We start from the raw sequence: 27,808 nt of genomic DNA, 5'->3' as shown, positions 1-27,808 counted from the left end.
TAAATTTAAACAATATTTTTAAATAATATTTTTCATTTATACAAAAAAAAAATTAACAAATTATTGCAAAGTTTTGTAGTGTTTTTGTATATAGAAAAAGACAAGCTTAATTTAAATTTATTATTTGAAAATAAAAGTAAATTAAACTATTTTCTAGTAAACCAAAAGAAGCTCTGTTAGGTAGTAAATTAAATTAATAATTCTAAAATGCACAGATTAGCTAAATAGTTGCAAAAGTATTGATGTATGTATTGTATGCGCTTTTGTGCTGTTTACTGAATTAACAATTAAATATTTTCATTATAATTACAATAAATACAAATAAAATGACACAATTATAGAGCTCTACACGTTTGGTACTGGAAACACTTTTTCATGCATTCATTATAAATTTAGTCTTAAATAAACAAATGCGTAACTTAAACTAATTTCGTTTTGATTTCGATTTTAAATACATTAAAAAATTAGAAATGTTAAGTATTGCTAAATTAGTAAACTTGAAATATTACCAATTGTTAATTAAATATTTCATTTTCTTCACGAATTACACTAGTTATTACAATAATTATGCTTACATATGACATAATTTAAATTTATATTCATTTTTATATTTTTTAATAATCGAGCATTTGTTAATTTTATTTAATTGATTCTTTATCAGATATTATATTTTTAATATTTGGAATTAAAAAAAAAAATACTAAACAATACAAAAGAAAAAGAAAAAATAGGTGCTTTTCCATACATACATTTATATAGACATTATAATATAATAGTATATAATATTATATTTCGTAAGTCTGAATTTTTACTTATTACTGATTTTTAATATTTATTAATTGTTTACACATAAGTATTTCATCTATATATTTTATTATAATTTTCTGCATTCTGAAGTTTTTTTTTTTTGGTTTTTATTTTGTATATTTAATTAAATATTATAGTAGTTTTATTGTATTTTGTATTTATTTTGTTAAATACGAAAACCCGCCCTTATAAGAAATTTTGTATTTTGTTTTTATTTCCATTTCATTACATTTCATTTTTATATAAAATAAATAATAAATTGATATTTTATTTTATGTCGCTTACGTTTAAATTACGTTAATAATTATGTGATAAACTAAAAATAATTTTTATAGATTTAAACTTAAAAATAATTTTTTATATAAAGAATTCGAAAAAGGTAGAAATATTGTATTTGTTCAGAAAATTTTTTATATTTTTCTACTTTCGCGTATATATGAGTATGTAGTTTTTAGTACATAATAATTTTTTTCATTTATGCTTAAATGAACAGTCGACGCTCATATAGAAAATTATTTAGTGTTTTTATATGTATTTTATGATCGTTAAATGATCAACGATCAAAACTTACTACTGCGTATTTGAAGTTCACGGTGAGTAACTTTTGTGTACGAAGGCTTACTGTGAGTATGTGTGTATGTGTGTTTGTTTGTTTGTGGTGTAGGGCATTGTAAATGTTTTTTTAATTTATTGACATTTAATATTTGTTGTTGTGTTGTTGTTGCTATAAATTGTAAATTGAATATCAAATTTTTTTTTCTCTGCACCGTTCACATCATATATTGTTTTCTCTTTTTTCTGATTCCTTTTCTCATTCTTTATCCTTTTTTTTTTGCTATAAGTTTAAGTTATAATTTTTTTATAATTTTGTTGCTGCTGCCATTTTGTTTCTATTGCTTGCTGCATGTTGTTGTTGTTGTTGTTGTATATAAATTATATTGGTAATTCTTTGCTTAACGTTTAGTACCGTGGGGAGATATCTCAGGCATAGAACTCTCGATTATTCGCATTTTTCGCGTAGGAATTGACAGCCGGTGAACGTTTTGGTTCATCCAGAGCATAGGATCCTTCATCTTTTTTTCTCATACGGTAGACAATAAACATGACTACGAGTATGGCACAGAGTAAACCAACAACAGCACCGCCGATAACAGCTATAAAGCAAAAAAAAAAAACACGAAAAATTAATTAATAATACTTTAATATATTCATTGAGTGAAAGTCACTATACTAACCGGCTAAAATACCAGGCTGAGCAAAGAAGCTCGTCGCTCGTTCGTCGTCACTCATGATCGAAACTTCGTTGCCGGTTGTATGCTCAATCAATGTAGTATCCGGTGGTAGGCTATTTATATTATTTGTGTCCAACTCGTGTATGGTGCCTGAATTTTTATTGATATCAGCTGTTGAGGGCAAACAAAGAAAAATAAACAATTTTATTTAAATGTTCAAATATTTTGTATTTAATATTTATTATATAAAGTGTACATATGTAATTTGATGACATTTATATGATGCGTATATGATGAGTTCGTATGTTTAGTACACTTAAGCACAACTTTGATACGCAGTCTCTTGTAAATGCGTATTGTTCATTCGACAATGTTAAAAACCTTCTCGATGTGATATTAGAAAGCACAAAAACAAAAAATAATTCAGAAAAGATACAATGATAATGCAATGGTACTAATTTAATACTATAACACAATTAGGACTATTAGGATTAGTAATAATATTTTAAAATAAAAATTTCGTACCAAAAATATTTCAAAATAACACAGTACAACAGTAAAGTTAATACTACAATAGTAATTTAAAATAAGAATTTAAATGTTTAACTCGAAAAAGAAGACAGCATCCTCCAAGAGTGAGCGTTTGTGATACGGAGATACGGTGGGAGGATAACATAAAATATCTGGGGGTCATTTTTGACAAACGGTTCAATTGTCTTAAACATTTGAAATACAAACAGAATAGCTGCTCTAAGATTCTACATTTATTAAAGCCGCTATATAATAATTATCACTTCAACTTTAAAAACAGAAAGTTACTTTATACGCAAGTAATTAGACCAGGACTACTGTACGGATGTGTTACATATAGCAAAGCCTCAAATACTACTTTAAAGCAATTACAGATAGCTCAAAAACTGGCTTTAAGAAGACTGTTTAAGATTCCATGTTATATTAGATCAACAGACATACATAGAGATCTTAGGATTGACTCAGTGAAAAAATATATCAGAGACAGAGCTCTAAAATTATTCACTAAAGTTGATACGCTACGTAACCCCGCCCTAACAATCCTCAAGTCCACTTCTGGACTTCTGGATTCTTAAAACTAAGTACTAGTTATTGTAAAATATGTTGTGTACCACTTTGAAAATGCTTTTCTTATCTTAATTTATAAATGATAACAAAGTATAATTAAAATTTTAGTTTCTTTGAAAATAGGGAACTTTTAAATATTGTGAGTTGCTTTTAATATTAATGAATTTATGCGTTTAATTTGGCACTTTTCGCAAAATTTTGCACTCGAAAAGAATATTTTAAGTAAGTATGAAATCCTCTTAGGAAATGTAAATCAAAGCTTATTTCGTTGAAAAAGTTTTTGACAAACTTTCCTTTCCGGCGCATAGGCAGTGACAGGATACTTCGCAGTTATTATTCATTAGAATTTTTTGACTTTCAATGCTTTTTTTGACATTTTCGGCGAGAAAAAATAAACTATAAAAAGAAATTAATCAAGATTTTTACTAAAATTACGCGAAATGTGCCACTGATTTTATAATTCAATTTGTTAACAGAAGCTTAAAGCCAAAAAAGATTTGGTAATTTTGAGCACAACTAGAGCATTTCATAGTAACAGAAAATCATTCAAAATCCATAAATTAAAGCCAAGCAGAAGTCAGAAATTAATTGAAAAATACAACAACTAAAAGCAAGGTAAGTCCTGGATGTATTCTTCTACAACAATATAAGTGTTGATTAAAATTACGTCAAATTTTCAACATTTATTTAAAATACAGTTTAACAAATATAAATAAAATCGAGAGGTTAAGGGAATAATATGTGTTTAGATGATTAAATTCAGCAACAAATATAATGATTCCTTAATATCATACCTTTGACTAACCTCAGTTATATGTTTATTTGCCACAAAGTCTTTTAACCAATCAATGAATAAATTGATAATGGCTTCACAATTTTAAAATTACATTTTACAGATACATTTAACAGGTACATTTAATAGACACACATTATAAGTTTCTAAACTTTATTCATGTACATAAACATAAAAATTCTTTTAAGATACTTTAGTGCAAATTGTGCGGTTTACTACTAAATGCCAATAATTTTAAAGGTACGTATATCGCATAGTTTAGGTCAGTTACGAAAATAGCATTCATAACATATATGAGCATTTAGTAGATACATGACATAACTATCAACTAGCAGCTAGCATCTAACATTTGACATCTGACATTTCACATAGGTTAAGAGTGAACGCATAATTGAACCTTAATAATTGACTTAATGACTTTTATTGTCATTGTGTTGTTTATAGATAGATTAAAAATTTGGTATATCTGAAATTTCATGTGAGCTTAAGGATAATAATCTAAAATAGTTAGGACATTAAATCCATGTGCATGTTTGTGCATGTCTGTGCTTTTATGTAATTAACTTAATCGAGAATTGAGCATTTTGGCTTGTTAAGTGGGTGTGCTCAGATCAAATATTTCAACACATACAAATATGGTTTTATGCCTCAAAGCTCCCAGCAGTCTAAACAATAAATAGCAAGGATATTTGCTTTTGTTAAGCACTATTGGTATTGCTTATTGACAGAATATTTACTTATATCTCTTTTTTGTTGATAGTGTGTAAATTGAAAAGAACGAAAAGTAAACATTCTTGTTTATAGAGACATTTAAATGGTGTTTTCAAGAAGGTTACAAGTGTAACTTTGAGTTAAGTTAAGTTGCTTATTAAGGATTTAATGTACTAATGGTATTCTGTTAGTCTCGTATAAAAGATACGTTATAGAGATGCGTAGTAATATTATTAAATATTTTCTTTTCATGAGGTAAACAGCGTTTATATGAAATAAAGTAAATAATAACATAATTAACTAATGTTTTGTTAAAGTGGTTCAGTATTTGGGAAATTTACTGCTTAAAAGTGTTTATTTTGTAATTCATGTTATTAACAGTCAATATTATCAGACGGTAATCAAAAATTGAGAGCACTTTATAATCTTATCAGCCAAATAGTTAGTCAACTTTAAAAGCAATTATCAATATTTGCTCATCATATTATTATTTAAATTTATTGGAGTTCAAAAGAAGTTGAAAGGTAGTACATGAATTTTTTCTATATAAAATTATTTGAAATGCCTTTATTATGAATGTATCTATTGTAAGTGAATAAGCATTTGAGAGAGTAAATTATGGTTACCTATTTTACTTAATTAGCACGTACTTATTTTAATAAGCCTTGAACATTCATAGTGGTTTAATTTTGGTGTTTTAACTTAGATAATGTGGCCTCAGGTCATATTAGGTGAATTGAGCTGGATGAAACTTCATGCACGTGAAATTCGATTGATTGTATTTGCATAAAACTATACTTTAAAAGGACTAAAGAAAGATATTGTGCATGTATTGGTTTTTTCATGTTTTCAATCGTTTAGCAAGCGCTATAAGAGTAATAAAAGCAGTTACATTATTTTAAATGTTTCAGTATAAGGAAATAAGGAATAATATAAAGCCTTAATGCCATAAGACACTTTATAACATATTGGTGATATACTATTATATAACTAAATCATATATATGATTTAGTTTTATAGAGCAGTGATGACGTTTAACATAATTTACCAAGGTTCGTAACACTTATTATTAACGTAACAAAACAATTATTTACGAGTAATTAAATATAAGAAATAATTCCAATACCACTGTTGTTAGGCATTTGCCAATACTCGAAACATCTGTATGGTCAGCCAGAAATTCAATTAATTAAAATAATATAAAAATAATTTTTGTTGTTGTAGTTCACTTCTTTACGAAACCTATGGAACATTTATTATATATAAAAAAAATATATATATTTGGATCTAGATAATAGTAATTGCTGAAAGGTAAAAGGATAAAGGGAGAGAGTGAGAAAGAGTATGAAATAAAATAATAAGAATCCAACAAGTCCTAAACGCGAAATTGGATTTGATTTATTATTTGGTTTCATACATTATCTTGGAAGTTGCACTCAAATTAGATGAAAAGGGTCCTTTATTGTTATTATTGAGTAAGGGTTGGCAAATCATTATACATAGATTTGCGTTCAAACAATGTTTATAAAATATTTATGTATATATATTATGTTAAAAACATAATGAAATTAAAATAAAAATTTATTATTCCATTTACAAATTCCGAAGTACTGTAAATAAATTTTATTTTCTTTTATCAAACAAACAATATGTTAAGACATTCTGATATTTCATACAGGCACTTATCATGCACAGTATGTTACGAGTATTGCTACTTCACTGGTGCTATTTTATCGAGGCTACCATGGCTAATTCAACTTTTCTATACTGAAAGATTCTACATAGTTATGAACTCGTAAAAGTAAATTGCAACACCGATAAATATGTAAGTTGTTATCCAATATTAGGATGAATGCTTTGTTGCGTACATAAATACGCAAATGCAATCTGTAGTCTGCTTTTAGGAAAATAAATCTATTATTTGAAATAAAAGATGTAAGGGCTATGCAAGTGAAAGGCTAAACAGAAAACAGTTCAATAAAGTAGCTTGGCTTAAATAAAAAGATAAACCAAAAAACAAAAAAAAAAAATTGAATTTAAAATAGTATTGCATCTTGTATCTAAAGAAGTTTTGCATGTGTACTACAGCGGAAAAGCAATACAATACTTTTTATTATACTTTCATTCCTTATGCATTTGATTGAATTCCATTTTATTTATTGCAATATAAGTTTTCAGTTCAGTAATGCAAATAGTTTGAATCAGAAACTCTATTTCAGGTTCAATGCACATAAGTAAAAATGGTTTTGCTTTGAATGTACAGAGGCAGGCATATTACACGATTACCAGAGCAAGTTTCAGTTCAAAAAAAATTTCAGTGCACATATTGTGAAATTGATTAAAGTTTCAATACCTGAGGATACGTTTCAATAAGAGATATTATACGAATTGATATAATTTTTAAAAATTTCTGCATAAAATATTGTATTAAATGGCTTTACTGCCTTTTGCGTATGACTGTATCCTGAAATACAAACAAAATATCAATTATGTTCATTGAAATCTATTTCCATATAGTCAACTTTTTTGCATAGTTGCTTCCAATAATAATTCTAATAAATTTAATTGAAATATTAGTTCTTTGTTTGATTTAGAGTATATTTTTGAAAGCTGAAACGATTTCACTTAATTAAATAAAATATAATTATAAGTAAATATAATTTAGGAACAGTGAAATTTATCTAAAGTAAATTTATAAAAATAATTTGTATGCTAACATATATGAATAATTTGTATGCAATAAATTTAATATTAAAAGTTCAAACAATTTATTTGTTTTATTTGTTATATTATTCGTAACAGAAGTTCTTTCGATATATATGGTAAAGATATGTGACTGATTAACAATCCCGAAGATTCATATTGGTCGATAAATAAATAAAAAAAAAACCAACACCCCCATATTTAAAAGCTAAGTTATTCTATACTCGAAGATATAAATTGTGTTTGAAATCAAGTAGAACAGCTTAGTAATTTAGTATTGCTATAACATTTCCAACAAAGCTCTTTAATATCGTTATGAAGTTAATATAGATAAGTAAGTTATTAACCATAATGTGTACATTGTTTCGTTTATCAAAACGACAACTTATATATCCCGATCTTAGCTGTATCTCAAATTCCTTTAATCAGCAAATGTGCTTTTAACGTCTCCTTAGTATTATAGACTCACTTTTAAAGTCTTAAGTCAACTTGGCTTCTATAAGACAACCTGCCTCCACTACTTCTATAAAGTATTGTATAGATACTTTTATATCTATATTTCTATATATGTATATATATGTGGGGTTGGCAATGGCTTCAACAAAGAAGCAGTAGAAAAGAAACAGTAGAGGAAGCGTCAGTAGAAAGGAAGACATCGACAAAGCAAGTCGATCAAATTTTATTCTTAATTAATTTATATTTTATATTTAATAAATAGTGTTTATTGAAACCCACATATATATTGTATAGATGTTATAATGTTTTGAACTAAACTCTGTTGTACAGTTTTAAATTTGATACATATATAATAAGTTACTAACAATAATGTGTATATTAAAGATATTGCTAGTTTATCAAAATAATATATTGTTTAGGAATTGATATATATTGTAAGGAATCTCTCTTCAAAATTCTTTCAGTGAGCTGATGTACTTTATCAGTTTTTTATACTATCATAAGCGATTCACTTCTTGGGGTTTTACTTTAATAATCTCTAATAATCACTTTTCTTTAATAATTAATTTTTTGTTTTTAGAACAAATACAGTTTTGCTGTACATTAATCTATATATATAATTTAGACTCTCTTGTCATTATGAAAATTAGTTACTCACTAAGAATAACAAATTATTATAATAATTCATAACTACTAGTGGTGTGATTAATACTATAGTATATGTTAAGTTCATTGACAGACCCAATGAAAAATAATTTAATAAATTCTTGTCTTAATGAGAAAGAGAAACAACAAATACTTTATCTAATTTAATGCGATTCCTTTCGATTAAATATATATATTTAATGTTATTAATTTATTTTCAATCAACTTCAACTTTCTACACAATCGAACGTATCACATAATACCAGTATTTTTTTTTTGTTTTTATTTTTATTTTTATCTTTAAGTCTTAGTACATTAAAAACACATATCTGCTCTGTTTCAGTTTATATCTAAAAAGTTAAAAGTAAATTTCTTGGAAATTTCATCTCTAATTCAATATAAATCATGTTCGTAAAATGCTATTAAGTATGAAACATTAATTATTGATGATAGCACAGTCAATAACAAACAATCGTTCATAGTTTCTGTTAATGTAAGGATGGAGCTGAAAGGACATTGCGGTCACATAAAAATCGGAATAAGCAAGAAAAAGTATAAAATCAGCAATTATGTAATCGAAAACCTTACAGTTCAAAGTAGAACACAAAGGATATTCCAGTAAGTAGAAAAATAGAAACAAAAATTTTATGTTTGATGAAGCTTGCGTGTGAGGACAAGCAAACAGACCATTTCATCTCAGAATTGCAGAAAGTTTTTAGCGAATTTATAAGAATTTAAGTTGATTCATTTTTTGCCATTTTTTTTTGTGGAAATTTTTATATATCAACAATGGCGTGCAAAGTTGAAATACAGAAATCACATTGCTCCCACGGGAGTTAGAGGACAAAACAGTCATATAGTTGACAAAATAACACAAAAATGTTGACATCATCCAAAAAAAAAAAATAGAATATTCGAAATGTGTGTATAAATTAGTTCATACTCAATATTAAAGCAGAATTTTATTTCTAATAAAGCTTACAATTTTGGGTTGGTCAATTTTGAACTGATTGTTATTTTAGTGATATACTTTAGTAATTAAAAATTGACTAAATTAAAATTTATACCGCCTTATCTCCATAATTTAGTATTTTTCTTAATTTAGTGTCAATTTAGCTTAATTCGCACACAGTTTTTATTACACGAATTTTGAATAGTTTCATTAAATTTGAAAACGATTTGTTATAAGGGATTAGTGAGATTTTAAAGAAAAATTTTTTTATACCTATATATTTATACATTTATACTGTCTTTTATTCGTATTATGTAGTACTCTCGTTAATTTAGTGTCAATTTAGTTTAACTCGCACAGAGCTTTAAGTAATCGAATTGTTAATCGAGTCAAGTACGAACTAGTTGGGAAGAGAATGGTATGAACAAAGAAGAAGAGAGCACCATCAGCAAAAGAGTATGGTGGTTGTACTTGAAGAGTGTACACGTAAAAATTAACGTTAATAAAATAAAATCAAGACGTCCTAAAATTAAACGGTTTCTTTTTATTATTAAGCTATAGTGTTAAATGAGAACTAAGATATCTCTAGCATTCGGCTAGGTGATAATCGTTTCATACACTTTAAAACGGATTTGTTGTAAGTTATTAGTAAGATTTTAAAGAGAAAATTTATTTCCTCTAGACTAGATTTAAGTTTCTCTCGTTAATATTTAAGTATCTCGTTAATCTCAATATTTACTTTAAGTAGTAGCTTATATGTCAGTTGTGGTGGAGGGACGATCATATCCTCCTCAATTAGCTAAGAAAGCCGTTTTGAATCCACAAATACTCGTAATAATGTATAGCAAAGAGAAGATCAAGCTTGAACCAGCCAGATGCATTTACAAATGCAAGAATCTCGTCAATGCTAAGGCTGTGTTAAAGAAGCTGGCCCCCAGAAACTAAGTTCTGGCGAAGCCTGCACATAGATACAGCAGGTGTTCTGGTGTCCTATCTTCGATAGCTGATAGACACGCATTACAGAAGATACCACAGAGTAGGGTAAACAAAAAATGGATTTCACACACTTAATAAGTCTTCAAAAATAACCCGATATCAGCAAATTAAAGCTCTCACCACACTTAACGGCTCTAACAATCCTTAAAGAAAATAAGCCTGCTGAAAAACGATACTGAAATAAATAGTGAGCCGATTGAAGAGTACGAAAATAAATGCATCAAATATAAAAATATCAATAATTCTAAAATTTTAAATTTTACTATAATATTTCGATTTAATATAAAAATCGAGTATATGTTGAAAAAGTAACAAAGAAACACACAGTATTACCAAAACAAACAGCTTCCTTGACTACGTTACTGCTTTTTAATCTAATAAAATATGTTTTATTGCTATTTTATGTTTAGTTTATATACGGGACAATACGATTTTCCCTTACGAAATGGATGATTTTTCTAATTTAAAACAAATTTTATAGCTGTGTTCACTTAATTGCTCACATATTTCTTCTTTTATATGCAAGTATATGGAAGTCAAGGGGAAACGTGGTATTTAAAAAAAGAGCATTTGAAAAAGAGCATTTTTTTTATTTAATTTCAAAAAAATGTTTTCTTTTTGGTGAAATAAAAAAACCGTGCTCTCCTTTCGTTCGCTTTGAAATGTCCTTGACAAGCTTCATTTGTCTTTCAGAAAAGATTGTTTTATTTGGAACATTTTTCTTTGAACATTTACTCAGCTTGTTAAGCAGAGTTCCGAGTTCCGAACAAAAGATGAGGGAATTTACTTTGAGTGAATTTTATATTTTTCAGACAAAATGAAATCAACAAGGATGCTTTTATAAATAAAGATAAATTAAAGTTTTTTGCTGCCAAAAGTGGTTATTGAAAAACTCAAAATATGCACAGCACAAACTACACAAATTATAAAGTTTCTACTCTGAAAATTTTGCTTCACTCATTTTGCGTTTTGAATACAAAAAAAAGAAGCAAATAAGTATAGAAAAATTTCTAAGAAGAAAAATACTCGTATATAAAATAATTTTTGTTTTTCTCTATTATTTTCAGTTAAATATTGAAATAATTTTTAATTAAAAAAATTTATGCAATATCTGTTGGTTTCTTCAATTTGCGCCTTCTGCATTATCCTGTAATTAAACTCCTAAAGCGCAAAATTGCACCAAAGCAACTTTGCTACTTTGGAATGATTGAAGCGAATGAAAAGAAAAAATATAAGAACAAAAAAAAATGATAATCTCTGGTAAATTAGAGCAGTAGTAATGAAATACTGACAATATTATCTTTTTATTTAAAAATAGTTGTGATTTTAAAAATATTTTATTTACAGTAGAAACCTATAATGCAGAAATATTAAAGATTACTTCTGGAATTGGTGCTTTTATGAGCTCAAAAATATAGAGTATTTATAGACATTGACTTATTTTTATAGATGTATTTCTTAAGTAAATTAGCTGGTCAAACATTTGGGTCGCCTACAAATTCTATTAGGCTTCTAAATATAAATATGCTTTATACTTACTGAGAATAATATGGTCAATTTATACCGGGTTCATAATTATAGATATCTTTTACACTTACTGAGTGCAATATGGTCTAGTTGGTATGTTTCAGATTTTGTAGAATTGAATTTTTTAAGCAAAAATCGTGAGCAGACTTTTTCTATAATTGTAGTCTTGTTGTGACTTTAAATACTAGATTATTTAAAAAATTCGTATAGCACTATTACTAATAAAACTAAGACTTTGACATCAGTTTAATATTTCAACTAGCATAACGATATAGCCAAACTTTCATTTTAATCTCTCACTACATTTTTTGTTTTTAAACTAATTGAAATAGTTTTTCAACACTGGAAAAATTGCACTTTAAGCAATGTCTTACTATAATTCTTTACAAAAAAGATTTGAAGGTTTACCTTCAGATAAACTGTACCTTCAGTTTACAAAATGCTGAAGTTGTTAGATGAATCTGCTCTTTCAAAAATAATGGTTTATGACTGAAATAGTTTGGTTAAATTTGGTTGTACAAGAACATTTAAAAACCCTATTAATACTAAAAATTATTAGTAACTCAAATACTAAATATATAAGATAACATTTTGAGAGATTGTTGGTTGATCAAGAGTGACAATGAGTAATATTCTATGTCAAGTCTTGGGTTTAAAACAATTTTGTACACTACTTTTTTTTTTTAGGTATTTCTCATTTATTTATAATATAACAAAAATACAATCGAATGCGTTTGTGTTAGTAACAGTGTTTTAAAAACTTTTAATATGATGTCATTGATCTCATCTTATGGATAATTCTGATCGTGACTCAAAACTAGAAGATAATGGTGTGAATTGGAAATGCGATCTTAACCAAAAATTGGTGTTATAAGCATACGTAATGCAAAAAGAACTTTATTGGTAGATTATTATAAAACTGGAAACACAAAAAGCTCAGATTATAATTGTAACTACTGGACCAATTAAATGTTAAAATTCGGAAAATAAAATTCGATTAACAAAAGAAAATAATTATGGTACATTAAGATAATGCTATATCGCTAAAATAAAGAACGGCGTTGTTGCAACAACTACTCACCAGATTCACGCTCTAAAAATATGCTATAGAATTTTTTTATTTGGTAATTAATGTTTGCAGGGTAAGAGTAATTGCTTTATAAAACACGTATATATAGTTATATTGAATATGCAGTCAAACCTCCATAACTTGAAGTATCATTTTGCAAAGACAAGGCTCGACTTATGGAGACTTCGAGTTAAAGAAATTTTTTGTAATTGTGTGTAATTTGCTCTCCAAACCCTTTTGCACTCTACTTAGTTCGAGTTGTAGAAAATTCGAGTTATAGAAGTCTGACTGTATTATAATTAAATATAATAATGTAATGCTTATCGTTAGATAATTATAATTAAATATAATAATGTAATGCTTATCGTAAGACAAGTAATGCTTACCATTAAATAAACATTAGAGAATATTTTTATAAACGTTAACATTAATTAAAAATTTATAATAAAATCAAATTTAAATCAATATTTTGGAATTTTAGAATGGAAATATTTGACATTACAACTAGTGGTACCTACACAACCATTTATTATAATTAAATCTAAATTAAAACTTCTTCAAAGCTAATAACAAGCCATTAAAATTGCCTTACATTTTGTTTAAAACCAAATTTTAATTAAGTCGTGTCTGTTGATAAATTTCATTAGTACGTCGTTTAGCAGTAGTAACGTTGGATTGGTAAATACTACGGGTACATTTTCGTGTGCCTCTGGAAATTTGTTTGCTTGTTAGCATTTTCCTGACTCCAGTAACAAAGCAGACATAAAGCCTATTTCTAAGTTGGATTGCTGAATATGGAATGATTGGTAAATGCTTTTGCTGTAAAAGCAAACGCAGCTTAGAAAATTTACTCGTTGATCGGTAGTGACTATAATAAAGTGGGACATAACAAGCACTGAAACACACATCTAACGTACTTCAACATGTTTACATAAAGCAGCAGAATGCTACAAAACAAGGACATATGCTATTTATACGTAGTGTTGGAAATAATTCCTAATGATATGAGATGGCAAGTTTGGCACTTGTGGCACTCGAAAGATGTTGAAATGCTGCTGGCTTGATATGAAAGAGTTGAAAAGTCAATGTGTCTGAGTATTTTGAAACGTAAATAATGCAAGCATAGATATGATTTTCCTGGCACTAAACTATGACATTCCTTTTGATGTGTAGTTATTAGTTGCGCTTACCTTAACATATTCAATACTTAATTCTATCATTACACAAAAAAAAAAAAAACAAAATGCTTTTATGTATAAAAAGTGTAAAGAGAGCTTATATGCAATAATTAAACATAGTGTATATTTAAGATAAAATACTAAAAGAGAAGCAAGTAGTTTAAAATGCTAATTTTTTATTTGAGCTGGTAATGGACGTAAACTAAAGTAATCCATATTTACTTTTAAGGGTCCGAATGATTAAAAAAATATCAGCTTTAAAAGTAAGTAGCTCTCATATTTTTGCTCGTATGCATATAAGTAGATTTGCCATATGGTATATTGCTTTTTACACAAATTTTCTTTTTTCTATATAATTTACATAAGTTGCATACAAAAACTTTATAATTTTATACTTTCATCATGCGGTGATGGCGTGCTTTAGGTGCAATAATACATTTTAAAAAGATAATTAAAACAAATTAAGACAAAAAAAAATGAAATATTAAAGCTAGAAGCTTCAATTATATTATATAAAAACCATTGTAATGCAGTGTTGAATCTCTCTTATACAAGCATTCACTTGATGTGTTTAATATTTAATCTTCATTGTTGTTTCAAGAACTCGTAAAAGCTGTAGAAACATGGGATGCTTTATAAAAAACATCTGTTTTCAGGGATAAATAACAACGAAAAAACCCCACTTTAAACACACAAAAGTTTTGAAAGCTGTGCAGAATTTTACTTTTCTGATGGTATTTATGTGTACTCGCTCTTTTCTTGTGGTATTTAACAAATTAAAACTTCAGACAAATCAAAATAGCACTGAACTTAATTTGAATATGTTTTTGTATTTGAGATGTGTTGTCTTTTAAGATAAAGTCCAACTGAATTTAATTTTAAGGGGTGTAAAAATATAGAAAACATAAAGAACAGACTTTGACAGAAGTAAGTTTGGTAACATGAGTATGAAACAGAAAAGGAATTAAATGGAACAATGCAACAGAATCCAAATGGAGAAAAAAAATATTCGGTTTTTGTGATACTGATAAGATATAAATAAAAACAAAAAGATAAATATAACTGAAGTAACTGAAGGAGAGGGAAAGAGCTTAGAATGACTGACAGACGGAGATTTATAATAGTTGATATAACGAGAGAACAATGAATCGAGATGCAGAAAGACAGAACGGGAGAGAAAAAAGAGAAAAAAGAAGAGAGAAAAAAGAGAGATAAAGACAAAGAAAGAGACATTTATTATTTAGGCAAGTAGATGGAGAGAGAGACAAAGAAAGAAGAGAAAGGGGCAAGTAGATTGAGAGAAAAAAAGATAGAGGAGAAGAAAAGGTAGAGAGAGAGAGAGATGGGAAAAGAAGAGAAGGGAATAGAGAGAAGAGAAGAGAAGAGAGAAAGGTGAAGAGAAGAGAGAAAGGAGAAGTGAAGAGAAAGAGAAGGGAAAAGAGAGATAAGGAAAAAGAGAGAAAAGGGAAGTAAGAGGGAGGAGGAGAAAAGAGACAGAAGAAAAGGTACAGAAAGAGGGGAGAGAAAAAAGGTAGAGAAAGAGGGGCAGAGAAGAATAGGTAAAGAAAGAGAGAGAGAGACAGAAAGGAAGAAAGAAAGAGAGCGATAGAAAAAGGGGGACAGAGAGATAAAGCGAGAATGAAAAATGAGTGAGAAAGAGCGAGAGAGAAATGCAGTGGGAGACGGAGAAGGAAAAAAGCAGAAAACGAAAGAGTTTTTTTTTAATAAAATACAAGGTAAACAATTTTCCAGCGTGGATAAACAATTTCTAAAAAACGATTGTTGTCGTGAATATTAATTCGTTGTTTACGTTGTTGATTTATTAAGCAGGCGATCTTTTTTACTTAGAAAAAGACTAGTGCTTAATTTGCACTTAAATGACTATAGTCGAAAGAGTATTGGATTTTTGTACCATTGAAATAATATAAATACTAATACCAAAAAAATATAAAAAAAAAACTGCAAATTGGTTTTCGAGTACATCGACTATAAATAAAACAAAAATACGAAAAATATATGTATGGCAAAAATTCCAGCGAAATAAAAAAAATATTTATTAAACTACATGATATTTTTCTTTCATTAAACTAGCAACAACTATGTATTGCAACAACTGTGTTTTATGCGTACAATATAGGGAATACAAAGATTGTAAAAAAAATTTTTACATTTGAAAATTTGTCAGTTCTATGAATATGGCAGAGTATATTTCACAGGATCACGTACAAAATAATAAATTAACAAAAAAAAAAAAAGAAAAAAAAATGAAAAATCACAGCACAGTGCGTATGAGTAACATTTTCAATAATACAAAACTGATGTGGAATTTTAAATATTATTACTTCTTGTTGTTCTCTTTCTGTTCTAAAGTTAATATATTAAATTATTTACTTAGTAAGATTTTCTTCTGAAATATTTATTTGGATTTTGTTCATGTTTGTTTGACTCTTGGTACAGTTCTTTGACTTAATGCTTACATTAATCATTTGCTTATATTGTCACCATTTTCGAATTTCCAATTTTCTTACACTTCCTGAGAATGTATAAGTAGAAAAGCAAGACAAGCAAAAAATATTGCATTAGTCTTTTCATTGTATATAAAGCGGCGCCAAAAATGTTGATTTAATGTTTGTTATACCATATGTGCGCGCCTGCATATATGCTGTGATATTAGTTTTACATTTTATGTGTGTGTATATGTGAGCTTGTATGGCTGTTCAACGTATTCTTGAGGTGAGAGCTAATGTGTTTCAGCTTCAGTAATTCTTATTTATTTAAACTTTACTTTTTGGCTTTTTATCGATTGTTTGTCAATTTATTTCTGATTTAAGTGACATTTTGATGTTGGATCCTTGTAGATTTTTGATTGGAAAGAATGTTTCTATAATTTTCTTTAGAAATTGACAGTAATAGAAAATTCTTTTTCTTGTAATTTTTTTGTGTAAGCGTATTTTTCTCGTTGATTTGTTTAAGTATATACATTCAAATATACAATCAGACACTTATAATATTGTTGTTGCTAATAGTTGTTTTAAAAAAATTCAAATTTGTATTTAATAGAGTATTTTCATCTATTATATTTAGTATAAGCAGCTCAGACAGATTTCTAAAATTAAGATGCTTTAGAGGATTTAATGTAGTGGTAACACAGACACTACATTTTTCTCGGTAAATATATTTATTTCATTTCATAAACTTAATAAAATATTGATATTAATATAATTAAAATGAAATAATGAATTAATTAGTTAAATGCTAAATGGAAAATCCATTTCTACGAAGTTTCATTTTTAAAGAGCAACAAATCCGGGTAATTTCTACATAAACTGGCTTTATTTAAAAGATAATTGTGTGCCATATGTATTTGCATATGGTTCCGGGTATATAAGCAGCCTAAATTGAAAGAAACATAATTTTGTAGTATAAGTATTGAGTAGCTAAAACTGTATATTGTTGATAACCTTGCGAATCTGGACTTCTAAGTAACCCACAGTATAAGACAGTAGCGATTTCATATGTTGCTATAGTAAAAAATACAAGTGGAATCACTATGTGTATTTTACAATCACGTGATTGTGTACTTTTGATAAAAATATATCAATGAATCGATAGGTCTATAAAGCCGACATAAAAGTATATATGTTGAAAAAGAAAAACGTACTGATTATAAATCAACAAACAGTTGTTAAAAAAAATATTCTATCATCTATCTACCTACCATTGGTAAAATAAGACAGAAGCGACAAATTTTTTGTGTAATTTAAGTAATTACAGATTTAAAGATCTATATTTTACTATATTAAAATTTTTTTTTCCAAAACCTCTTTTTTTTTGCATACAAATCGAATCATAAATGATATAACAATATCATTTGAACCTTATAATATAATATGATAATATAACCTTAATCTAATATTAAGGTATATGGTTTGCGGCCCTATACTTCTCCTAGGAGTTAAAGGATTAAATATATATGGTTCATTTATATTTATCATTAAAGGAAATAGAATATTATGTTAATTGCTTAGGTTTTAATTTCTCTAGTTACTAAGCAGTTACTAGTTCTTAGCTTAATTTTACTAGTCATTTTGAAATTATGTGGTATTTAATATTAAAAATGATAAATTTCAATCGCATATATTAAATTAGTTTAATTAATTAGTTAGGTTAATTATTGTATATTTTAAATATATTTGTTTAATAATTCATTTTTTCTTATCACCATGCAAATTCAATAAGTACAGATAATCCAGATAACGCAATTAAACAAACACAATTTTTATGTAAATATTTTACAAAATCATGCTTGTGATAATTACAAGTAATTTAAATGGACTTTCAATACTTAATAATAATAGCGTGACAACACGATTAAATTAAATGTTGTGTTAACAAATAAAAAACATTTTTAAGTAACAAAAAAAAATATTTTTTAAGCTTTAACTTCTAAAATTGAACACTGAATGTATTATATATATTATATTTACATCGCAATAAAATAAAATTGCATAATTATAGGCGTATGCACTAGTTTTTAATAATATTTAATATCCACATACAATAAAATTTAATAATATGAACAAAAATTCAAATGTGTAATGATAGCTCTGACAAAAAAAAATGAATAATGAGCATATACTATATGAATCAGACAGATATGGAGAGAGAACGCGAGAGAGAGAGAATGAGCATGAATATAAATGAGTTGTATAAATTAATGAAAATGATTTTTTAAAGTATGTTTTGAGGCGATGAAAAAAGTAGAACGGATATGAGGCATTTTTCAATTTGTTCGTAATGTTCAGATAAGGTAAATTTGTGTTTAATGATATGATAAAGGACATTTCGTTAGTGCATTTGATGGAAATGCTTGTAAATATTTGCGTAGTACTTCAAATACTGCGCGTGTTTTTCATTTCGTTGCCGCACTTCACGCCATTTGTCAGTTGAAATATAAAATAAAGTAAAAAATTTAATATTAAATTATTAAAAACTATTTTTTTAAATCTGATTAAATTAAAATTTTATTAAAATAAATAAAATCTTCCCTGTAGTATATTACAGCTTGGTAATTTTGTATTATTATATATACTTTTGGAGTATAGTTTTTAACTAGACTGTTTACTGAGAGTTTGACATCATTTTGCACAACATAGAGAAATTATAATTTGAATAAAATTCACTGCTTTAAAAATAATTATAGCACTTAAGAAGTTTTTCAAGCATAATTCATTTAAAGTTATTTTAATCTTGAGAGTTTATGTTATTTGTCAAGTAGTTTTTGTAGTGTATTTTCAGGCGCTGAAGCTGTTTTACACTGAGTAATTTAAAAACCGTCGCAATAATTCGTTGATGTAGTTAGATTTCAGTAAATGATTATATTTAAAAATATATATAAATTTGTGAAACAATTTCAGTATAAAGTTGGTGGGATAAATCATTTAGTAAGATGATTTAATTTAAATCAGATTAATTATAATATATTATTAATAATTAAAATCTTATTATTCATGTTGTTTAAATCCATACTAATTAAACTGCAACTGAATAATATATTTTTGTTGTCGTTAATAAATAAACCGTTTGTAATAATAAAATTCATCGAACTGGCGTATTTTTACCCTAAATAACTAGTTTAAAAACAGTTCGTATCTTTGAAAGTAGAACAAAAAATAATAATTAAATAAACACATACTAAATAGTGAAAAAAATATATAAAAATAAAAAAAAAGAAAATTTTTGCTAACTACATAAAATAAATTATAAAAATATTTAAAATTTTGTTCATGCAATGTAAACAAAAAAGTTTGAAATAAAATTTTTTGTGCCCAATAAAAAAGGAATATATATAAAATATAAAATGAATTGCAATAAAAATATAACCCAAATATAAAAGCGTAGCACATAAAGTAATATATATGTAAAATATACAAAACAAACACAAATGAATCCCAATAATAAAGAAAAATTTTAATAAAAAATAAAAACCACTGACGTGTTTGCGCTGATCCGCCGTTGCTGTCATTGTTTGGATCGGTCACATCGGTATATATTTCAGTGCCTTCATCATCTTCATCATCATTGTCAATCTTTTCTCTATGCACTTGTATGGTTTCTTCATTTTCATCATAATTACCAACAGTGTCATCTTCATCCAAATTATTTGTGGCTTTACGATCATCCGTCGTCGAATGTTCATATGGATCGATATGCTCTTTTTCATTAAGCTTATTACCACCACCGGCAGCGGCATCAATATCGATATGATGATTATCATGTTCAATAATTTCTTCTCCGTCATCATTATCGATATCGCCTGTGTGATCGTCATCATCATCATTATCGCCATGATCAATGATACCACCATCACCACTGCCGCCGCCAATGGTTTCATCAAGATCGAAATCATCATCATCTGTATGTAAGGGAATATTAGAAGAGGATTGGGTTATATGGGTTTGTATTGGATTTTGAGATGATGTTGTTGTGTGTTGTTGTTGATGAACATTATTTATATTGTTATTGTTTGTTGTTGTTATTATTGTCGGTTTTGCTGATGAGGATGATGTTGATGAATGATCTTTACCAATTGTATTAATGCCAGTGTTTCCACTGCCACTGATGATGCCTGAATTGCCACTAGTGCCGCTACCAATGATTGTGCCACTATTTGTTTGATGGGTTCTACTGGTGCTATAATCGTTGTCGTTTGTATTTTGTTTTGAAATACCAGTTTGCGTATGTATGCTTGGACGTCTATGATGGTGATCTGTTGATGAATCTTCGTCATCAGGACCAAAACCAGAACCAGAATAGTCTGGATCTTTTTCTAAATCATCGTGCAGCTGTAAGAAATAAAACACAAGTAATTATAAATAATTATTATTAATAATAAAAGCTTAAGAAGTTTTTAATAAATTTTATTAAAGGCATGTACTATAAAAAGATATATACTTAAGATTAGTCACAACATCAAATTTGTAAAATGCTTATTTATGAAATTATTTTAAACGTTCTAATTTATATACTGTTTATATTGGTCTGTAGTAGTAAATAATATTTTGTTATAATTATATAGCAACACAAGAAATTGTTTAGGGTACAATATAAGATAAGAACTTATTCGGTATTTGTACACTCAGAAAAATAAATAGGTTGATTTAACTAGATTTTAACTGAGTCACAGTTCAAAATATTCTTACTCGACGCATAATATTGGTTATCATATCATCTTTACCACAAGAGATAGAACTTTTCTAACAAAATATTCAGGTCAACCTAAATAGTATATGGTTAGAGCATATTTTTCTGAGTGTACTTTTCCTTTAATATACCGATGTTATATTTTCAGAATAATTATAATTGCTAAGTGCTCTTTCATATCACTTTCAGATTAGAAGGAACCGCGGAAGACTTAAAATTACACAAGAAACTACAACAGAACTTTAGGATAGGGAACTTTGCAGCTTTGGGATAGAGCTTTTAAAATGTGTCCGTGAAAGTTAGCTTATTGAAAATAATGTTATTGTTTTAAGGAAGTTTCTACTGCCTACTTAGTAAGTTGGACTTACTAAGTAAATTTCCTTAAAAATAAATTTCCTACAAGGGAAGATACCTTGTTTCACATGTCAAATGTAAACAAAAAACAGCTGAGCTGTAAACAAACGTACTGAGGAAGTAAGTATTTAATAAAATTTTTTTTTTTTTTTATTATTTGTATATATAAAATGTATGAATAAATCGATATATAATATATATATATATAAATGATTTAATATATCAATTATATGCATATTTTTTTTGTAATGTGAAGTAATGCGAAGTTCATTGAAAAAACAGAGACTTTCAAAGAAATTTTCTGACACAAAAGCTCTTTCACATACAATTAGTAACTAATGTCAATGGAAACGACAAAATCTTTAAGTTACTTAAGTAACTTACTAAGTAAGCAATGGAAACATGGCATTATATCTTTTTGTATATCTTTTTTTAATATAAAAAATTGCCTTTCTTAATTAGGTACCACATAAATTTTGAATTGAATGAAGAACAGTAACATTTAATAGCATTTAATAATGAAAATTCTTATTATTATTATTATTCTTAAATTCTATAGAGCAATAATTTGTAAATTAAAGAAAATATAAATCTTAAATAAAAATATAAATGAATTATTTAGGTAACAAACAGATTTCAATTTGATATGAAATTTGTAATATTCTTTTATTATCTAGATGCATCGATCTAAACTATTTTTTCATAGTCGTAAAATTATCTGTTTGTCCGCAGTACATAAATTAAAATTTTATACAATATTTGTGTATTTTTCAAACTAAAACTAGGTCCAAAATTTTATATTACACAATCCTATTCTTTTTTTTTTGGTAGTAAAGAAAGCCACATCCTTTTAATTTCCGTACATGCTAATGCGAATTTAAAATTCCCGGCAGTGCACATAAAAACAAATGGAATATCTTTGTTGTATTCTACGGAATTTGTACTTGGATGAGTTGCAAGTTATGGGAATTGTGGTTTCAGTAAATGGCATACGCACTACCGAAATGTCCTTGACTTTAACAAATGATTGTTCAGAAGAAAAAAATGGAAGCAAATTCAAAATACTGACTTCTATAGTGGATGAGATACACAAACTTATTATTAAATATTTTTGTAGAGAAAAAACCAATTCATGTTTCTCTATTGTTTTAATTTGAAATTATTTAAGAAACCACAAACAAAATTTTGTATAACAGAAATTTATGTCGTCCTTTTACATTTCGACTTTACTCTACTCTACTTTGTTTGTTTGTCTGTAGTTTCAGTTTCCAAATGAAACATTATATATGTTCCTTACTTGTATTTTTGTTTATTCACTCTTAATATAAACCATACATTAAGAGGACCAAATGTCATAAAATGAAAAATATTTTCTAAACAAAAGCGATATGTAAGGGTTAAGACTGGTTGGTAATGGGCCTCAAACTATTTATGATATATTATTTTGATAATAATTCTTATTGTTTTGCTTAATTTATGCTTTATGCTATAGAGAAATACTATAGAATATATTAACTATAAAATGCCACATATATTTTGGAATTAAAATAGAAAATAGACTAATGTTTTTCTTTAATTTATTTCAACAACATGAGTAAAATATTACTAAATAAATAAACATTTTATTATACTAGAATAAAGCAAAGACAATATTATTTTATAATTATGGTCCTTTTAATAAATAATTAGTATATTTTACGTATAAAGAAATTCAATGAACCATAATTTCATACTAAATATTTATTTTAAAATAATAATTATTTTAACATTTCAAAACTTTTGCTGACAAACAGAGATTTGCATATATTTGTTTTGAAAAGTTCAACTGAATGAATTCAATAATTTCTACTTGAAATTTTGTTAATGTGAAAATTTGTTATACCTTTGAATACTCAGAGAATACGTGATTTGAATTTCGTTTTTAATATTTGGGAAAATAAGTAAACTATACAGGGTGCAATTTAAACTTTTTTGGAACTTTGTGTTGCCTTACACGTTCTATCATTTTTTGTTGGAAATTATGTCACAATAAATAAAAATATATACTAACAGTTATTCAGTAAACATGAGCACACTGTATTTTATATATACGAAAACGCATAAATATATTGGTTTCAATAGGAATTTTAACAAATCATTGAAGTTGAATTTTATTATGATTACCATTAAAATACATTTTCTGCTTCATTTCATCAGGAAAACTAAACGAATGTTGATATTTGTATATGAAAATTCTTATTATATATAAATTTGAATAATTTAAACTGAAATAAGTACATCAGGACGTATGAGTAGCACTAAATTTCAAACGAGACGTAATAAAATGACAACATTTAAAAGAATTTTTGACAAAATTTTAATTTAAAAATATGATATATATTCGTTACTTTTTTAATAAAATTTTTATTTATTTATTTAGCAAGAGGTTTAGCCAAATACAAAAATTGAAAACAATAGAATATATATATATCAAAATAATATATTATACGTGGTATGAGACCCATTACTAGTCTTAACCCTTACGTATCGCTTTTGTTTAGAAAATATTTTTCATTTTATAATATTTTATCCTTTTAATGTAAAGCACATATATACATTTATTAATAAATATAGATATATAAAGAAATACGTGACATTTTTCTTTAATTTTTAGTTAGCTTAAGGAAGAAACACGAAAAGAGCCAATCTAATATATGTGAGGTCCAGAACTGGTAACGTTACTTTAATTGGTACAGACAGTAGAAACTAAGGACATATGAAGGAAAGATGTTGTAGATGGAAAGTAAGGAAGTGAAGTAAAATACACTAAATGTATATATACTAAATATACACTAAATGTCTCTAATCTCAATTTAATAATCTCTCAATTTAATACATGTGGTGTCTAAACCTCATAACGTCAGCTTAAGCTGGTACAGCCAATAGTAACTAAGGAAGTGTGATGGAAAGACGTTGTAGACGGAAAGTTAAGAAATAAATCTTATAAATACTAAATTTCATTCTTGAAAATTAACTTCAACAATTAATTATTTTTTAAAAACAGGAATACTACAATTAACTTTTTTTATTATTAATAGGTGGTTCATACAACACACAAAGACAGCAGATTTATTTGTTATTCTTTTCAAGCTCTCTGTTCTAAGAGCTTCAAGCCAAAACACTAAGAGAGGAACATCTAATAACAATAGCCTAGAATTAATGCAACGTATTCATAAGACGATCTGCGTGGAATTACTTTTGTACTTGATCTGTTGTAGTGGCGGACGCACAAATCAGACTGTCTAAGAAAACACAATTCTTAATTGAATAAACCATCAACTACTAGTTTTCTAGAATATCAGAATCTAGATAGAATAATCCAGCTATTATAGGAATACCATTTTCATACTTTCGTGTTTAGAAAACCATTTGAGAACAAAGTACAGTAAGAGATATTGATAGGGTTTGTACTCCCCATCGATAAGATTCGATCGACCTTAATCATAGAGTTTAAATTAAACAACAAACAACGTTTACAGTGTTACGATTAAAATATGATTGAATAGAATAAAATACATCCATTGAATTTTTTTCACAGGACAACAGTTTCTATGATTAACTATCATTACCACTATTAAAAGGAAAATAGTTTCGCTACTAAATTTGTAGCATTTACTATATTTTTAGTGTAATTGTTGTTAAAAGCTGTTGTCTCTTAGAAAATTTACAGCAACATTTTGTCACATTTATCTTCCAGCATAACATGTTGCAATAATGGCAACAGCAACAGCAACAGCGCTAGTTTTGCACAGCAGTAGCAAAAGTGCATTTTATTACTCGCGAGGATATTATAGCAACAAAATGCTTTGAAAGTGCATTTAAAAGCATTAAAAATGGCGGTAAAGTAAGTTTTATTTAACTTCTATTGTATTATTGTTGTTAGTTTTTCATGGCATTCATAAATTTTATTGACAACAAAAACAATATGTTGCATAGTTTGTTGCTCAGATAACATACGGTGAAGCTATATAGCAATTTTTTTGTTTCTAGTAATAAAAATTGTATGCTGATGTAAAAAGATACTTTTCCTACAAGTATCATAGATACAAAGAAGAATAAAGTAATAAAGAATTTATTAAAGTAATAATAAAATTTTAGTCACAAATTATTTAGTATCAATAAATTAGTTTTGGGATTAAAGGGCACAGCTCGTAATAGTTACATTTGACATTGCATAATAATATAGAAACGCTATCATAAGGTAGAGGGTTTGATTAAAAACAATTTCTCCTTTTTTGTTTTTTTAGTGCTGTTAGCTAGCAATTATTATATTTGAATCCATTTTTTTTTTGTGTAGTTAATATATAGCAATTTCTTTTATTTCCCTTTCTTATACAATTTGGGTTTCCGGAGTTTACAAGAGTGTTGAAATCGTTGCTTCCAAAAAGCAGGGCATTTAAATCAGAGCATTAATGTGATTTTTAATGTCTATTTTACGAAATTGTTGTATCAGTACGGGAAAAGTGAGTTATACCTCACGTGTTAGTAATACTCGTATATAAAGTAACTACAGAAAATTCTTAAGAATACCTTGCTTATTGAAAGTACTTTATTTGATATTGCTTTGCTGAGATAAGAAATTGATTTGCTGGATGTTGATCAACAATGTACGAGTAATATAGTAGTGGTCTGCAATTTTCTTTGTCTATGATTTTCTGTAAACTATTAGAATATAGTTTTTTTTGAATCCACGTAAATGCTTAGGATCAAAGAGCAAGCTTATCCTTTTTTTAGGTAAATAATAATGGGCTATTTTATTACCATCATATGTGCATGTCTCTGTTTCAACGATGGCCTGTTTATTATTCGAATAGCTTGTAGTGAGTAAGAATATGCTGGCGCTATTTTTATGTGAACAATCAGCTATTTCATTATCGTCATGGACTCGAACAGAACCTAATATAATAATATTAGAGTTTCTAAATGAAATTAGAGGTTCTATAAGGAAAGCGCCGAATGAAATGCAAGACTGGATGGACTTTACTATAGCTGACTGTCTAATGTAAATATGTATTCATCAGAAATATAAAACCTTTAAAGATATTATCTTATGCATATTTCAATGGCATGCTTGATAGATTGTTGAATGTCTTCCTGTTGGAACTTCCTTTTCTAAGTGCCTTATTTGTCAAAAGCTTTATACAAATCAAAGAGTTATATTAACACATTATGAGCGGCTAGCTCAGGAGACACGTGGCTACGAGGAATATTATTGGTTAAAATATAGATGGACGGAATTTTTTCTATCTCACTTTACGATCTTTGAGACGTAGTCATATATTTGATACACATTATTTTTCCCTTCTGTCAATCAAAATTACTTGCAAGTAAATATAAGAGAATTTAAAATTTTTAATTTAAGTTTTTTAAAACGATGTTGAACGTATTTTGTTGGTAATTAGATCTAATTAAAAATCTAATACTTGCTAAAATTAAACTTGCTAGTTAAAATTTTAGTAATTCAAAATTTTACTTTTAAAAATTTATTTAAATAAAAATATAATTCACAAATTTATTATAATGTAGAATTTTCTATCAAAAGAGATGAAAATTCAAATTAAACAATTTTTTCCAGTTTCTTTATTTATACCAACAATGTAACTACATAAAGACTAGTCTACCCATACATTTAAATTAGAACAAACTTCATTTTTATGTAAAATTATCTATTTAAACTAATCTACTTAAAGTAATGATTGCACAGTTTCTGCTTCCGTTTCAGAGTGCGCGCAATATGCACTATAATATGCATTATATACTCTGCACCCTTTTCTCCGTTGTCTATATATAAAATAATGTAGCAAATGATGCTGGCTGCCAACATTGCTTGGTTGAACAATCTTTTACCCTGCTAACATAATATAGGTCTGCTAAGTGCCAAATAGTTTTATTAATATTGCTGGCTGCACTAACTTATAGCGATTTTGCCCCATTTTTGCTGGTATAATTTCTGAAATAACTGAAAAGGCTGATGGTATGCCACCACTTTTCTTAATCATAAAGGGGAAAGAAAGAAGCAAAAAAAAATTATTTCAATTGTTAGAG

At 27.1% G+C, this 27,808-nt stretch overlaps 2 protein-coding genes across 2 annotated transcripts; both read right to left on the bottom strand.

Moving 5' to 3' along the window:
- Positions 1-1,203: 1,203 nt before the first annotated feature.
- Positions 1,204-21,008, bottom strand: LOC119683429 (syndecan-like). The gene is made up of 3 exons (XM_038097097.1): positions 20,754-21,008; positions 2,043-2,210; positions 1,204-1,961 (listed from the first exon to the last, which is right to left on the bottom strand). Exons 2-3 carry the CDS (start codon positions 2,095-2,097, stop codon positions 1,789-1,791), a joined length of 228 nt encoding a protein of 75 aa, XP_037953025.1. The 5' UTR covers positions 2,098-2,210; positions 20,754-21,008; the 3' UTR covers positions 1,204-1,788.
- LOC119673988 (syndecan-like) lies at positions 17,500-21,393 on the bottom strand. The gene is made up of 4 exons (XM_038085110.1): positions 21,370-21,393; positions 20,754-21,012; positions 20,156-20,582; positions 17,500-17,560 (listed from the first exon to the last, which is right to left on the bottom strand). Exons 1-4 carry the CDS (start codon positions 21,391-21,393, stop codon positions 17,500-17,502), a joined length of 771 nt encoding a protein of 256 aa, XP_037941038.1.
- Positions 21,394-27,808: the final 6,415 nt, after the last annotated feature.

Source organism: Teleopsis dalmanni, chromosome 2, assembly GCF_002237135.1.
Source record: "Teleopsis dalmanni isolate 2A chromosome 2, ASM223713v2, whole genome shotgun sequence".
NCBI classification, from domain to species: Eukaryota; Metazoa; Arthropoda; class Insecta; order Diptera; family Diopsidae; genus Teleopsis; species Teleopsis dalmanni.
Note: the sequence above shows the minus strand (reverse complement) of the source record. Positions and strands in the feature narration are given on the sequence as shown.

Bases quoted from the DNA above. Each gene is read 5' to 3' on its own strand.
- LOC119683429 (XM_038097097.1), bottom strand. From the start codon at position 2,097: ATGAGTGACGACGAACGAGCGACGAGCTTCTTTGCTCAGCCTGGTATT. The intron at 1,962-2,042 runs GTTAGTATAGTG...TTTGCTTTATAG, and splicing joins TCAGCCTGGTATTTTAGCCG to CTGTTATCGGCGGTGCTGTT.
- LOC119673988 (XM_038085110.1), bottom strand. From the start codon at position 21,393: ATGATAACCAATATTATGCGTCGA. The intron at 20,583-20,753 runs GTAAAGATCATT...CCTTACATACAG, and splicing joins CACTGGCATTAATACAATTG to ATGATGATGATTTCGATCTT. The intron at 17,561-20,155 runs GTTTTTATTTTT...CTTTCAATTTAG, and splicing joins TCAGCGCAAACACGTCAGTG to GCTGCTTATATACCCGGAAC.